At 43.7% G+C, this 16389-nt stretch overlaps 1 protein-coding gene across 2 annotated transcripts in view; it reads right to left on the bottom strand.

The window, feature by feature from the left end:
• The window catches only part of sgsm2 (small G protein signaling modulator 2), a 72514-nt gene that overhangs the window by 28140 nt on the left and 27985 nt on the right, over nt 1-16389 (bottom strand). For both annotated transcript variants that reach the window (XM_030381895.1, XM_030381896.1), the window contains exon 3: nt 14382-14550. In XM_030381895.1, the coding sequence (XP_030237755.1) occupies nt 14382-14550 (169 nt within the window). The remainder of the gene's footprint in view (nt 1-14381; nt 14551-16389) is intronic.

The raw sequence follows: 16389 nt of genomic DNA, 5'->3' as shown, positions 1-16389 counted from the left end.
ATGAGGGACGTGTTTGTGCCAACATTGTGTTTAAATGTGCTTGCGGGTAACCCTTTATAATAAGGTGCCATAATAAGTAGCGAACTAGTCATTACCTAACCCTTTGTTAATATTTGTTAATTGTTACTAAAACATCCATTTGGCACAAGTTTATCGTTTTTTCGTCATTAATTAAATATTAGTTGTTTGCATAACCCTAACTCAACCCTAACACACGACCCTAACCCTAACCCTAACACATGGCCCTAACCCTAACACACAGCCCTAACCCTAACCCTAACCATAACACAGAGCCCTAACCCTAACACACAGCCCTAACCCTAACCAGCGACACTGTGTGCAAAACTTATGCCAAATAGATATTTTAGTAACAATTAAAAAATATCAACAAAGGGTTAGGTAATGACTAGTTTGCACCCCCCCCACCCCCACCGGCTACAGGAGCCTCTCCCTCAAGCCTTGGTGCTGGCAGCCATGTGGCTTTCACTAATGGACAATTAATGGGCTCTGAAACATCATGGCTTGCACTTAGGAGGCTACGCACACAAAGTACTTCATACAACTACACACGTGTACAAATGTACATGTGGTGTACACAAGCGCAAAGACATACAGACAGGCTGACGTGATGCGATGGGCGATGCATGCATTAAAACGTGCACGAATACACATCGACGACACACACTGGTGCACACACACACACACACACACACACGCACAGGCAGAGACGAAGGCTTTTACCTGAACGCACAAGAAAGAAAGATCGAGCCAAACGTTGAATAAAAGTGATGAAAATGATTTATAACACAGGCCTTAGGCTCTGATAAGGTGTTATTATGATTACTTTGCACAAACCAAGTTTTGTTGTTATTGTTTGCTATTATTTACTAACGGCAACCCACTGTTAAGTATATTGTCTGTTTGTATAACGTTGCCATTCCTTCCCCCTCCTATATTCTTCTGAGAACTTGCATTATAATCGTATTGAGCAAATGATATTCAATTCTTGGTTGTTCAATTTCATTTGGCTTAATATTGTATTCATTCCTAACCATGTTAAAGCTGAAGTCCTATGACTAATGACTCATTTTCCTCTGGAGACATAGACTCATGCTAATCTGATATACCAGCTACCACTGTAATTAAAATGTTTTCTTTAATTCCATCTAAAAGCAAGTCTGAAATGTATTTGTGTCTGTGGATTTTGTATGAGAAAGGGTAAGATGGGTTTGTCGACCATTAAATTACCCATAATGATCATGGTAATGCAGGGATGCTAGGCGGAATACTGTAAACTACCAGAACCAGGAGGGGATGTTAGGCTGCTAGGTCAGAGTAATGTAAACTAATACTGTAAACTACCAGAACCAGCAGGGGATGTTAGGCTGCTAGGTCAGAGTAACGTAAACTAATACTATAAACTACCAGAACCAGCAGGGGATGTTAGGCTGCTAGGTCAGAGTACTTTAAACTAATACTATAAACTACCAGAACCAGCAGGGGATGTTAGGCTGCTAGGTCAGAGTACTTTAAACTAATACTGTAAACTAACAGAAGCAGTAAGGGATGTTAGGCAGCTAGGTCAGAGTACTGTTAACTAATACTGTAAACTACCAGAACCAGGAGGTTAGCCTGCTAGGTCAGAATACTTTAAACTACCAAGCCAGGAGAGGATGTTAGGCTGCTAGGTCAGAGTACTGTAAACTACCAGAGCCAGGAGGTGACGTTAGGCTGCTAGATCAGAATACTGTAAACTACCAGAGCCAGGAGGTGACGTTAGGCTGCTAGGTCAGGGTACTGTAAACTACCAGAGCCAGGAGGTGACGCTAGGCTGCTAGGTCAGAATACTGTAAACTACCAGAGCCAGGAGGTGATGTTAGGCTGCTAGGTCAGGGTACTGTAAACTACCAGAGACATGAGGTGATGTTAGGCTGCTAGGTCAGGGTACTGTAAACTACCAGAGACATGAGGTGATGTTAGGCTGCTAGGTCAGAATACTGTAAACTACCAGAACCAGGAGGTGACATTAGGCTGCTAGTTTAGAGTACTGTCAACTATCAGAGCCAGGAGGGGATGTTAGGCTACTCATTTTGGTGGCTAACCGGCCATTATGTCTGTGGGAACTCAACTGTGACCATTACCGCATCACTGCAATGATGCAGCCCATTACAGTCAATTAAACATACAGGGGATTGATTATGATTAATTATTTCCAGGCTTGTACTCGTGATGATTTTCATTTGAATGTACACACACACACACACACACACACACACACACACACACACACACACACACACACACACACACACACACACACACACACACACACACACACACACACACACACACACACAGTAAGCCGACAAAGAAGACAAGCATCAGTTGGGAGTTGGGAGTTAAATTTGAATGACAGGTGCTTATGGCGAACAAACCTCTCGTGTGTGGTAAAGCCCATGCAGTTGACGGCTGAGAGATGTATCCTTCCCATGAGGAAATCAAAAAGAAATGTAAAATCTTAGAATGAGCCATCCAGCTGTGTTTGCCGGTCTTGGCAGCAGCACTCCTGTTGCAGGAGGGGGGTCTTTTAGAGCTTCCCTGTCAACCTTTCCACCTGCACCTCATCTCCCCATTGCTCTCTCCCATTATATACCAGTTCACTTTACTTGTTCTTTGTTGTTGTCATGTCCCTTGTAGTTCCCAAATTCCATGTATTTTATGTCTGTTTCATGGAGATTATTGAAGGCCTATATTAAAGGCCTTTTTCTTGTTACTTTTCCTGAGTGGTCTGCCATTTGATCTTATCCCTCCTGGTTTAGCACTGTGACAAACGGTGCCAACGGGACCTTTTCTTTATTTGCGCGGCTTATTCTTTAAATTTGGAGATACCATGTCTTTTTAGAGTGTCAGATTTAGTTTAATCTCAAAATGTGTCCTTCATTTGAATATTTATCCATGAATCCATCAAGTCAAACTAAGGGCCCTATTTTAACGGTCTGAAACGCAAGTGAGAAGCGTAAACGGAAGTAGCTTTGTGGGCGAGTCTCTGCCACTGCTGCGATTATACCGGCGGATAAATGACTCTTTCGCCCGACATTTTAAATCTAAAATGAAGAATGTCTATGAATCTAGAATCTAGAATGCCCATATTTCTGGTATTTTGATTGTGAAAAAGCTGCGCGGTAGAATATTTTCCCTTTGCGAGAGGCAGCTACAGGTACGTGATTCTATCATGGCATTCGTGCATCCATTCAACCAGTTTGTGTTTCACAACCACTATTACAAGTAAATTACATTGTCTAGAGATAAATCGGTGCATGGCATGAGACATGTCCCATCCTCCTCATTACTGTGCTGGCAACGCATAATACATTGGGTTTTGTAAATCAGGTGTAAGGTACTTTGGCCTTCATTTAGAATTTTTAGTTTATAATTGAATTATTTCCAGTTAGGGACCATTCACAATAAGACATTAATATTGTACAGCAAGAGGAGATATACCATGCCAGGTTGTAGCTGTTTGCTATTTTCCACCCACATTAAGGGAAAACGGATTAAACCAACTTAAAACCATGTATTTTTTAAAACCATATCCTCAAGTTTACATTGAACATGAAATGTGGCATTTTCCATTTAAAAGTCTTCCCCAAATCTTGTGAAAATCATATGGTGTAAAGAGGAGGCCTTAGTTTGGGTGAAGTGTCTGGCTGATCCCTGTTTATTACAGCTGATTTTATGGATGTTCTTGATCTCAGCTACTTTGATCAGAGAAGAAAAACAAATTGTTCATCAATTCCTTTGCAATTTAGGAGAAATAGGGTGAGAGAAACTGCTTTTTGAATGGTAAGGGCAGAGTCCCCATTTTAGTTTTTCAAAGACAAAAACACTACGGGGCCCTATCTTGCATCCGGCGCAAGTGACTTAGTCACTGGCGCATGTGTCGTTGCTAGTTTACAACTGGCGCAGAGCGTTCTTTTCCCACCACCGCCACTCGCCGGTAAATTAGGGATTGATCATTCGCCCCAAGGGGCGGTTCGGCGGAAGGAAGAGGCGTGTTCTGGCGCAAACGGTATTTTGCCGTTTCTGAATACCATTGCGCTACTGACCAGGAATTACCTGGTTTAAAGTCAGTGGCGCGTTATTCAGATGCTATTTTAAGGGCGCATGCATACATGCGCATGCGATGCATACGGATTGCCTGTGCACCTCGCGCATACACTTTGCTTCTCCCATCTACCTAGCCGCACATTCTTGGTAAATTATTTGGGAAAGAACAGCTGATGCAGCGGTAATAAGTTGTACTTTTAAATCAATGCATCTGCAAACACCGTACAGCAAACACATATTTTCTTGACAGAGACATCGTGTAGGCCTACATGCCCATAACTTTTAGGATTGATGAGTATTTGATCGTGAAAAACATTGTTTTACCGCGAGTGAGTGTTAAAAAGAATGAATGAATGCGGGCGCGCGTGTGTGCTCTGTTTAAACACACGCAAACTAAACACGTAACGCATAATACAATCAATGGCAATGTCTATTACCGCGGGGACACATGCATATTAGGATAGCATACAATACTGATAAGAAACAATGTTTATAATGTATTGCGTATATCATTAAATAGAACCACAGTTACCGCATATCATAATTATGTTAGGCTATATCATATACGTTTTCTTTGCCGAAATTTATTTGAGGACTCAGTATTTCTGAAGTTGTGGAAGAAAACCCCTTATTCCATGTGTGAATTAGGCCATATTATTTGGCAATAAACTGAGCCATTTGCAGTTTGAAATTCATGTGCATCTGTCTCATCGGAGACTGCAGACGCGCTGTCAAAATATCAACTTATCCGATTCAAATGCGCTCATGGCTCTTAAAGGGGATGGGAGCTGGCACTCTCATTGGTTTGTTGGACGTTATGCCCAAACCACACCTACGGGTAACTAGGCTGCTTCAGACCAACCCTTTTGACACTTGCGCCGCGACGCAAGTGTCATTTATCCGCCTGTAAAATAGCGATAGCGCCGTAGAACCGCCCACAAAGCTACTTGCGCTTTGCGCTTCCCACTTGCGTTTCAGACCGTTAAAATAGGGCCCTTCATGTATCAGAGATTTTTAAGCCTCTGAACCAAAAGTGTCCCCGGATTTTGTCTCAGAAAATCTGGTCACCTTACCTATAAATCACACACTGTACCCTATTATGCCTCGTTCACACTACACGCGTCCATCGGCGGATGACAAAGGGCGTGTCTGACGTAAAGGGGACTAGTCTATGTAGACGCATACTACAGCCAATCAAATCGCTTCCTGCTACAAAGCCGATATAAATACAAAAGATGACACCAACAGGGGACTCAAAACAATCCTATCATTCCACATATCTTTAAAAGACATATAACGGCTGGATTTTTCCTGCTTCTTCCTGCTTGTTATTGCAAAATGGATCCAGGAAACAGGAGTGTATTTGCATAACTGCGACCTGATTGGCCGACGGATCCGCCGCTGCCTGAAAAGTTGTTCACATTCCTCAAATTTCTGACGAGCCAAATAGACGGACGGACCCACAATGCATTTCACGAGCGCCCTATTCAAAGTCAACGCGATCCGTCGACGGACGGAGGTAGTGTGAACAAGCCCTCTTAGGCCAACCAAGTTTAGTTGATATTGTGCCCCAGACAGGACGGCTGTAGTGTTTTTATTATTTGAGGGATTACACAAGGAAGCCGTCTTGTTTTGTATGAGATAAGGTATGATATAATTACAAATGTAGTTGCAAGCAACGATGAGGTGGTCCACCATGTGGTGAGCATGGCCAAATGCAGACATCATAATATACATCGTTTTGTGCAGATCCTCAAAATCTGTTTGGTCGAGGTTGAATTGATGCCACACGCTCTACCACAGAGCCACATGCGGCGTCGCCCAGCAGGGCAAGAACACACTATATTTTTAGAATGAGGAGTCTTCCATACTTTGCGAAAAGGGTAAGCTTTGTAAGTAATGGTCAAATAGATTTGGTACACCATGAGAGCAGATTTACCGGAGGAAAACTGTAGAGTCTGTGGTTGATGGCAGCCTCACCTGCGCGAGCCAGACTGATGAGACTCTGGGGCTGGGTGAGGCTACACACCTGCTGTGTGTTAAACAATCAATGCACACAGAGTATAGCAGCAATCGCCACGCACACCCGAGGGTTAACCTACACGGCAGCGTGTAACACCTGCTCTGTGACTCATTTATTTATTCAGACTCTGCAATAAACCAGTTCATCATCTACAACCTGTGTTCTGTATTTGATGAAATTTCTAAAAACATGTGTGGTTGTAGTCAGATTTGTACAAGGGACCTTCTATTCATCTGCTGTGGGCTCTACCACTGGACATTTTGATGACCAGTAAAGATCATGCTTTATTTTGAGAACGAGACTTCAATACTTGGAAGAAATAAAGAGCTTTGTAAATATTGTAAAAGGACCAAAGTATGGGAATATTATGGCGTCTCCTCTTCTTAGCCAGCTGAGACAGCCGAGCCTACGTGGTTTTGACACTATGGGCCCTATCTTGCACCCAGCGCAATTTAATTTCTCCACCAACGAATGTATCGTTGCTAGTTTGCAAAGGGCGCAAAGCCGATTTTCCCCCGCAGCAAACCTGCGCCACTAAACTTGCGCCCTGAGAGGCGTGTCAGCGAAAAGCAGAGGCGTGTTCCGGCGCAAATGATACATGGTGCTATCTTACAGATCGATAAAGCAGTTGCGCAACTGACCGACAATTACCTGGTCTAAGTGAACTAGCGCATAGCGCAGTTGGTTTTGCTATTTTGAGGTACCATGGCAGGTCGGAACTGCAACATTTTCTCCATAGGGGCTGCATGAATGAACACCGTAGCAGGCTATGCCATGCGTTAAAATAATAATAAAAACAAGGATAAACTAGAGCTAAGTAGGCTCTATCCCAGCCTTCCAAAATAAATCTGGTTTTAGGGTAAATGATAACGTTAGTTAAATTATTTGGGAAAGAACAGCTGATGCAGCGGTAATAAGTTGTATTTAAATCAATGCATCTGCAAACACTGTCCAGCAAACACATATTTTCTTGACAAGGATTGATAGGGCCTATTTGATCATGAGAAAACATAGGTTTACCGCGAGTGAGTGTTTAAAATAATTAATGAATGTAGGCGCATCCATCTATACCTATCTACCTAATACCTAGTCCTATTCTGCCGCCCACACTGGCTTCCGAGAGACTTTTCTGCTGTCATTTGCATTGCAGTTTATATTCCACCAAAAGCTGACACAAATGTCGTGCTCAAGGAACTGTACGGAACCATCAGCAAAACAGAAAACAGACACCCAGAGGCCGCTCTAATAGTGGTGGGAGACTTTAACTGAGTGTCACAAAAGAAAGTTTTGCCAAAATTCTATCAACACATAACGGTAAACACGAGAGGTGGAAGATGCTTGGATCACGCCTACACTCAATTCCGCGATGCATACAAACCCCTCCTCCGCCCACCGTTCGGCAAATCAGACTACTCTTCCATCCTCCTTGTGCCCGCCTACAAGCACAGGGTGAAAACGTCTCCACCAGTCTATGCTGGTCTGACGAGTCAGACGCTATCCTCTAGGACTGCTTTGATTCCATGACTTATGGTGTGTTCCTGAATCCTCGGTGCCAGCCTTCCAAGTTGCACGTCTGACATCACTTCCGGTCTCGGAGGATTCATAGCGTTCCTGTTCGGCTTTGTGATTGTTTCATGAAATTCGTTGTTTATTGTTAGCTACATAAGTCTCTTTAGAAAACCAGCCCGAAAACAAACAACACAACTTTACATTGAATTGCACGCAGAGCAAGACCATGCAATGCATAAATTGGTGACCGGAATAAAGTAGCAATGTAATCAAGTGTGTAAGAGCATTTCAAATCAACATTAAAATGACCTACGTGGTACAAATACAAAAAAAAAAATTCTCTTCATGGGCGCAGCCATTTTGTTGAGAGCGTCATCACTTCTCTCGGTCTACTCTCAGATTTTCGAAAGATGATGACAAAAAGGGGGCATGTCTTCGAGAAATGGCGCATGAAAGCTGGTAGATCTTCGACTTTTGACTCGGAAGTCTGGCGTTCGAGGAATCAGGAACAAACCATGTGTTCGTGGAGAACAGTGACGTCAATGAGATCACGGAAGGAGCGCTGGGTTTCATAGGAAAGGTGATAGAAGAAGTAGTGCCCACAAAAACAGTTAGTGTGAATCCAAACAGGAAACCATGGATTAATTTTGATGTCAAAACGGCACTTACTACTAGGTAAACAGCATTCAAAACCGGAGATACAACTGAAATGAAAGCTGCCCGTTTAACCTCGTGATCAAAGCACCTAAGAGGGATTATGGCAAGAAAATAGAGTCACAGCTGAGCAGCAATGACCAACGCAGAATGTGGAAGGGACTACATACAGTCACTAATTTCAGAGAGACCCCTAGCTGCACAGCTGATTATTCTGACTCTTTACCTGACAAGCTGAATAGTTTCTACGCCCGCTTTGAAGTGAGCCACACCAGTCTCCTAGAGAGAACCTACTCTGCAGATGATACAGCCAGCGCTCTTGTCATCACAGTAGAGGATGTACTTGTGGTGTTCAAACGCATCAACATCCGAAAAGCTGCCGGGTCAGACGGGTTACCTGGCCGGGTGTTCAAAGCATGTGCGGACCAGGCTGGTGTATTCAAAAAATGTTCAACCTCTCCCTCTCCACGGGCGTAGTGCCAGCCAGCTTCAAGTCATCAGTAATCATTCATGTAAAAAGAGCAAGGTAACATGCCCAAACGACTGGTGCCCTGTTGCTCTCACCCCCATAGTCAGCAAATGCTTTGAAAAGCTCATCAAGGTGATGATCTGCAGAATGCTGCCACCAGCCCTGGACCCCCGTCAATCGAAACAACAGATCGATAGATGACGCCATTATCACAGCACTCCACTCAGCCCCTATGTGAGGATGCCTTTTGTGGATTATAGTTCGGCATTTAATACAATAGTCCCCCCCAGACTCACCGGGAAGCTCAGGGACCTATGCATTGATCCAAGCCTATGCAACTGGATCTTTGGCTTACTGACGGATCGAAAACAGGTGGTGAAGATAGGTTCTAAGATCTCCGCCCCTCTGACTATCAGCACAGGAGCCCCCCAGGGCTGTGTCCTAAGCCCCCTCTTCTACTCCCTATACACCCACGACTGCGTGGCTATACACGGCTCCAATGCAGTGACCAAGTTCGCCGATGACACGACAGTGATCGGCCTGATCACTGATGGTGATGAGACGGCCTATAATAATAATAATAATAATACATTTAATTTAGAGGCGCTGTCACACTAAATTTGTACCGACTGCCAAATTTGTACCGGGCGCGTCATCCATACGTAATCCATTCCAAACCTGCCTGCAGCAGATGATCGCGTCGTCCGTTGCCGGGCAGGTTTCAAAAAACATTCGCGCTCATGTTGCCAAAGACGAAATAACATAGTACAGTTAACGGATCGCTAGATAACACTTGTTTTTACTTTATATTTGTATTGAATTTCATTGTTTAATCAAATTTAGCTAGTAAACTGAGTGTTTAAAGCGGGTTTCAAAAAACATTTGCGCTCATGTTGCCAAAGGCGAATTAACATAATACAGAAAACGGATCTCTAGATAACACTTGTTTTTACTTTATATTTGTATTGTATTTCATTGTTTAATCAAATTTAGCAAGTAAACTGAGTGTTTAAAGCAGGTCAAGGACGAAATAGCACAATACAGATAACGGATCGCTAGATAGAAGGTTTGCGAATGTTCGTGAACCTTTCACGTCATTCGACGCGATCGTCCGTTGCCAGGCAACGGACGACGCGATCATCTGTTGCCGGGCAGGTTTGGAATGGATTACGTATTGATGACGCGCCCGGTACAAATTTGGCAGCTGGTACAAATTTAGTGAGACAGCGCCTTTCAAGGCACAGTACAGCCAGGACAACAACCTCATTCTCAACCTCGACAAAACCAAAGAGCTCGCAGTGGACTTCAGAGGGAAGGGACAGATTCAAGACCCCATCACCATCAATTGGTCTGCTGTGGATAGGGTAGATAGCATTAAGTTCCTGGGGATCCACATCAACAAAGAACTCACCTGGGAGGAGCACACCAACCAGGTGGTGAAAAAAGCACAGCGGCGCCTATTTCACCTTAGGCGGCTGAAAAAGTCTGTTGTGCCTTCTTCAGAGGCACAACGGACAGCTGAGAGGATCAGCGGATCTGAGCTTCCCTCCATCTAGGAAACCTATAAGGCCCGGTGTGTCAAGAAGGCCCTCTGAATCATTGGGGACCCCAGCCACCCCAAGCAGAAACTGTTTGAGCTACTGCCATCAGGGAGGCGGTACCGAAGCCTAAGGGCCAAAACCCAGAGGATGCCAAACAGTTTTTTCCCCCAAGCAGTCAGGCTCCTGGAGAAACACACTACCCCCAAACCATCCACACGCACACCACAACAACAGACTAGTATTTAACAGTATACATGTCTATTGTATTAGCACAGCATTTATTTATTACACAATAACACTAGCTGTGGCTGCTAACACTCCCACTACCACTTGGACACATTACACTTCCCACTTTATTACACCTCATTACTTATTATTATTATTGATGCGGGTACTTGCTTTATAATTTTTTCTTATGGATCTTATCTTTATTTATTTTATCTTGTACTGTTGCTGCTATGTGAATGTTGAGGAACCAAGCCTAAGAATTCTACTCTTGTGTACTGTACAATAAGATGCAATAAAATTGATTCTGATTCTGTGTAAACGCACACAAACTAAACACGTAACATATAATAGAGTCCATGGCAACGTAGGCCTACATTAAAGGGGGGACACATGCATATTAGAAACACATGTCGATAACGATAATGTAGGCCTACCCTACTGGTAAGAAATGATGTGTGTTAATGTAGTGTCGCATCATTAAATACACCCACAGTTGGGCCACAAGACCGCATATCATATGTGTGTTACGTTTTCTTTGACGACTCAATTACTTCTGAAGTTGTAGAAGAAAACGCTATTGCATGTTTGAAATAGGCCATATTATTCGGCCATAAACTGAGCCATTTGAAGTTTGAAATTCATGTGGTCATGTATCCGTCTCATCGGAGACTGCAAACGTCAAAATATCAACTCGTCAGGTGCAAATGCGCTAATGGCTCTTGAAGGGGATGGGAGATGGCACTCTCATTGGTTCATTGCACATTGCGCCCAAACCACACCTACGGATAATTGGGTTACTTCAGGGCAACCCTTTTTAGAATTGCATCGGGCGCAGGGGCTGAAATCTGATTGGCCCCTGACGTTCCCCTGTTTCGTCAATCAATTGACGAGAAAAAGTACCGGAGAATTCAATGATCACAGATGCAATTCCACACCCAAACTATTGGCTGTAGTAATGTGTCAATGCAACGTAGTAGAAGAAGCGGACCTGCAGAGGTTTTTGCTTTATATTATTTTTGCTTGAAACTTTTACTGTTAATGGCTGAATGTTACCAGAGCCTGACATTCTCAGACGTTATGCTTGGCGGGAGAAAGAATCCATCCATCCATCCAAATTGAAGACAATTCTTGGTTAGTCACAAATCCTTGTGTTGGTTGTCATTAATATATGAAAGAGTTTTTTAAATGCTGCTCTCACTAATTTTAGGTTTGTTAACTAAATTGTGAGCGCTAAAGTAAACTATCAAACTTGTAAGTCACCTTTTTCTTTGTTCTGAATATGCTGTGCTGTGTGTGTGTGTGTGTGTGTGTGTGTGTGTGTGTGTGTGTGTGTGTGTGTGTGTGTGTGTGTGTGTGTGTGTGTGTGTGTGTGTGTGTGTGTGTGTGTGTGTGTTTGGGTGTGGGTGATTGGCTGGGTGGTAGTGTGTCCTAAAGTGAATCCTGATGGGCCAGGTCATTCGATTTGGATATATTTGTCAGGCGTTTCAGCTCCAAGCATAACTATCTGAGAATTCTTATTTGTTGAGGTGTAGGCTATGTGTGTGTGCCTGAGTGAGAGAGAAAAAAAATGTGAGAGAGAGAGATAGAGAAAATGAGAGAGGGAAAAAATGAGAGAAAATGAGAGAAAATGAAAGAGAGAGAGAGAGAGAGAGAGAGAGAGAGAGAGAGAGAGAGAGAGAGAGAGAGAGAGAGAGAGAGAGAGAGAGAGAGAGAGATGTTTAAGCTAGGAGGTATTAATATGTCAACAAAGTAAATTGTATCGTATTTGGAAACGGTGTTGTACATGATTGTTAAAATACCTATTTTTTGTTCTGAATTCGCTGTGTGTGTGTGTGTGCGTGTGCGTGTTTGTGTGTGTGTGTGATGTATTCAATGAGTTGTTTGCATTGTGTCCTTTATGCACAATATAAATAAACTGTCACGGCCTCTCCCACCAGAACTTAGCTGCCACTAGTTCCGTTCTCTGTCAGTCTTGTCTGTCCCTGTTTGTTGCTGTCTCAGTGTTTCATGTGCGGGGGCGTGGCCTCCTCATTCCAGCACAGTTCCCTGACCCAGCCACGTTGATCACCCGCACCTGACAGTCATATGCAATCAGGATCACCAGGATATCTACCCCAGTCTTCCAACCATTCGTCGCCAGATCGTCAATTGTACTTACCCTGTTGAGTAGCTTCCTGATTCTATTCCTACCTGTATTCCTAGTTCTAGTTTAGTCATGTTCATGTCTGCGCATTCCTAATACTTCTTTCTCTCTACCAGTCATCACCATCACAACTATACCACAACCCTGCTCTACTGCCGGATTACCATCTTCGTCGAATCGTCGTGCGTGACTGTCGGTTCGCCTGCCAGCCGACCCATCCAACCCCGATTCGGACCCCCCGGCCCGTGGTTTCAGGATTACCCCTAACGGACGCAACCTTCTGCATTAACCTTGATCAACCGTGGATTAATAAACTGTTCTACTGTTTCCGCTCTCGTCTGTGGTCATTTATGCCGTGCGTTTGGGTCCACCCCGTCTTGAGCCGTAACATAAACGAGAAAATCATGAAGAACCTAACTGGCTCATCACTTTATATTATCGTGTTGGAAAAAGGTATGACTGTCAAATGTATTTGCACCTGCTGAATAAATTATTTGTGTGCTTGGATGCACCCTGTACTTGGCCCTTGAATGTAACATGTGGCCGCTTAATGGCCCCTGTTTCAGAAAAATACTAGAACCGCCACTGATCGGGCGCAAGATCATCTATCAGCCGGTATAATAGCAACAGCGCCAGAGACACGCCCACAAAGCTACTTCCGATTCTAACTTGCGTTTCCGACCGTTAAAATAGGGCCCTATGTTATGGTGATTTAAAAGTCGGGAATATGCATATTTTACTTGAAATTGTATATCTACGCCTTCTTTGGTCTAATTGCTATGCGTCTTTCACCATATTGTCCCACAGTCACCTGGTAGACCTAGATGTGGGCCAAGTTGGTAGCTTTTACCTCCTTGGGCACATAGTTTGTGTGGGCGTTTGGTCAAGTTATGGTGATTGCATCATATCCAAATGGTTGGACAGTGTTACATATTTTAAGCACATAAGCTGCCCCCACATAGCCACTAGGAAGCAGAATCGAGCACACAAGCTTCGTTACCCTCACATAGCCACAAGAAAGCAGGATTGAACACACAAGCTGCAATAACTACTCCAGCCACAGATGGCAGCACCTTTAGACAGGTGAGGAGGGTGGAGCCAATACGTCACATAGGCCACGACTACTTCACACAGGCCACGCCTACTTGATACTAACTAGAGCGGGAGTCAGATTTGAGGTCAGAAACATAGGCAGCCCGTCGAGAGCCCCGGGGGAAGCCCCGGGGCTTGAAGTAGCTCTGCGGAATATTTTTCTCCACGGGTGTTAAATACAATTCACCCCTTTTGCTTCATAGATACCATACCGAAATACTTAAACAAATAAAGTGAGTTAAAAGCGATCCAGATTGGACTAATTTCTTCAAGAACGCGACAACAGTATGGGTTGCACCATGAAAGTTGTTAATCAAGTGCTTATTTTAGCACTACCTTTGGCTGAATCTGGCCCAACCTTTGAGTCTTTTACTAAAATGATGGTTTTTAGGCTTGTTCTACAAGCCTACAGATTTAAACTACTTTTCTCATTTTTGAGATATCGCTAAATTTATCAGGAAAATTAAAATACAAATAATACCGAATACAAAAGGGTTACTACGGATTTCGTAGGAGCCACGGTAAGACCAAATTCCTCTCAGCCCTGGTGTCAACAACCCAATGTATTTTCACTTCCAAGAGTTGGGTGTGTGTTTTGGCAAGAGACATACTGACCTTGAGACATCCGACTGCTGCTGGAGCTGCTCCTGCACCTTGCAGCACACGTCGCTGGTGGTGTCGTTCACCTTGCCGATCTTGGTGAACAGGGCGGCGATCTTGTCACTGCGCAGGAAGCCGGCCGCCCGCCGCTTCAGCATGTGACCTAGGCAAGCCTCGATGGCAGCTGGCGAGAGGAACGAAACACACAGAACAGTCAGGGGCCAACTAGCCTAGGCTTCCAGTCTCTCTTAGGTGGGACACTCCGTTTTTTGTACAAGAGGGCCTGGAAGACAACCCTTTCAATCAAGGCAGGCCAATCGGATGGCATTAGAGCTGTGATTGAGTGGACAGGTCTTGCACCAGGGTTTTCCGCTGGTGGAAGTTTTTAGCTGGCCAAGGTGGCCGAACAGATTCAAATTGATGGCCCAAATGTAAAATATAACAGCCATATGTAATACACATGTCCCGCGTTTGTAATGATTTGTGCATGTTCAAAACAACATGTTGAAAATATGTGTTGTAATGAAAGGCGTTTTCCGCATGTTTCTCTTTACAAGTCTACTCTTCATTGATAATGTTAATGCATCATGTCTGACTGCAACCCATCCAGAAACACGATAAATTGAAGTAGTGTGTACATTCAATCCACAATGCATTATTTTTTGGTTCGCTTCCTAAAGCTAGTCGGATCAAGTTCTCACCAAAAGGGAATCAAACCAGAGTTCACTTGGAAGCGGGCCGAGACCCCTGTTTTCAAGCAGAGTGAGTTTGATAGAGAATTCACACCAACGCAAACCAACCGTATTATCGGGGGAGACACTCTGGGGTACAGAAAAAAAGGCTCAGGTGTGAATGCACCGGTGGTGTGTGTGGCAGGAGGGCAGTGGAAGTCTACACATTCAGTAAGCCACAAGCTAAAGTATAATAACTGACAGATCAGCAGTCAACGTATGGTCAAAAATATATATAATTGTATTATTAACTAAAATTATAATCTTTAGAAAAAAATTAGATATTGCAATGAGGTGTTTCAAATACAAATTAAGAAAAACAAAGATATTTACCAGCCAATTAAATTGTAAGTGCATAATTGCCGGTAAATACGAGCTAATGGAAACACAGCTTGACAAGTCGAAAGTCAGAACGGGCCAATGTATGGACCAGTGGCTGGCTTCAACCGTGGATATGAATTCAAATGGAGGTGAGCAATCTAAACCTAGAAAAGCAATGGATTTATTCAGACCAGCTACTGACTGATCTCGGATCCAGCAGTAATATGAAAGTAGGACTTCTGGGGGGAACCCTGGCTAGACGGCATGAAGATGGGTAGAGTTACGCCAAGATATTCACAAGAGCTTTCAGAAAAGGATTTGATTATTTCTGTGATGGCCAGAAACCTAGAGAGACACTTTGACTCTGCACGATGTATCCCGGACCGGATGTTTCATCTTGTCTTCCCACCGGAAAAGTTGAATTGTCCAGCGCTGGCCTGTAAGCCAATAACAAGCTTCTAGAATTCCGCCACCTAGAAACACGATTACAAATACAGAGCAAAGAAAGTAAAACTCCCCATTCAGCAAAATTGGCTGTTATCTGACTTTGATTATTATTCAAAAGTCAGACTAGTGAGAATGCCAGCAATTGCCCAGCACGATACCACATGTAACACGGAATCACAGTGTTACAGGCGAAAGTGCTTGGAAGGTTTATTTAAGCATTACTATTGAGATGCTCCATCAAGAGGGACTGATATATTGTACCAATAATGTGAGAGAGAAACACACGCCTCCTTAGTGATCGCTCCTCCTACGTATATCCTGCAATTATATTTCAGGTGGATGGAACAAAAAAGAGAAGTATGAGAAATACGTTTATGCAGATGCTGTTCTGCACCTTAATATCAAGCCAATACTTTCTCCTGGAGAACATGGGTTAGGGGAACCCCATAAGCTGAACTCTTTTGTATCTGAAGAGTCTACACCTGACCTACCATGTACGGGCAATGTGAACCATTAAAAATGGT

The sequence above is a fragment of the Gadus morhua genome, chromosome 16, assembly GCF_902167405.1.
Source record: "Gadus morhua chromosome 16, gadMor3.0, whole genome shotgun sequence".
In the NCBI taxonomy this organism is placed as follows: domain Eukaryota; kingdom Metazoa; phylum Chordata; class Actinopteri; order Gadiformes; family Gadidae; genus Gadus; species Gadus morhua.
This window is presented reverse-complemented; position numbering and strand designations above follow the sequence as displayed.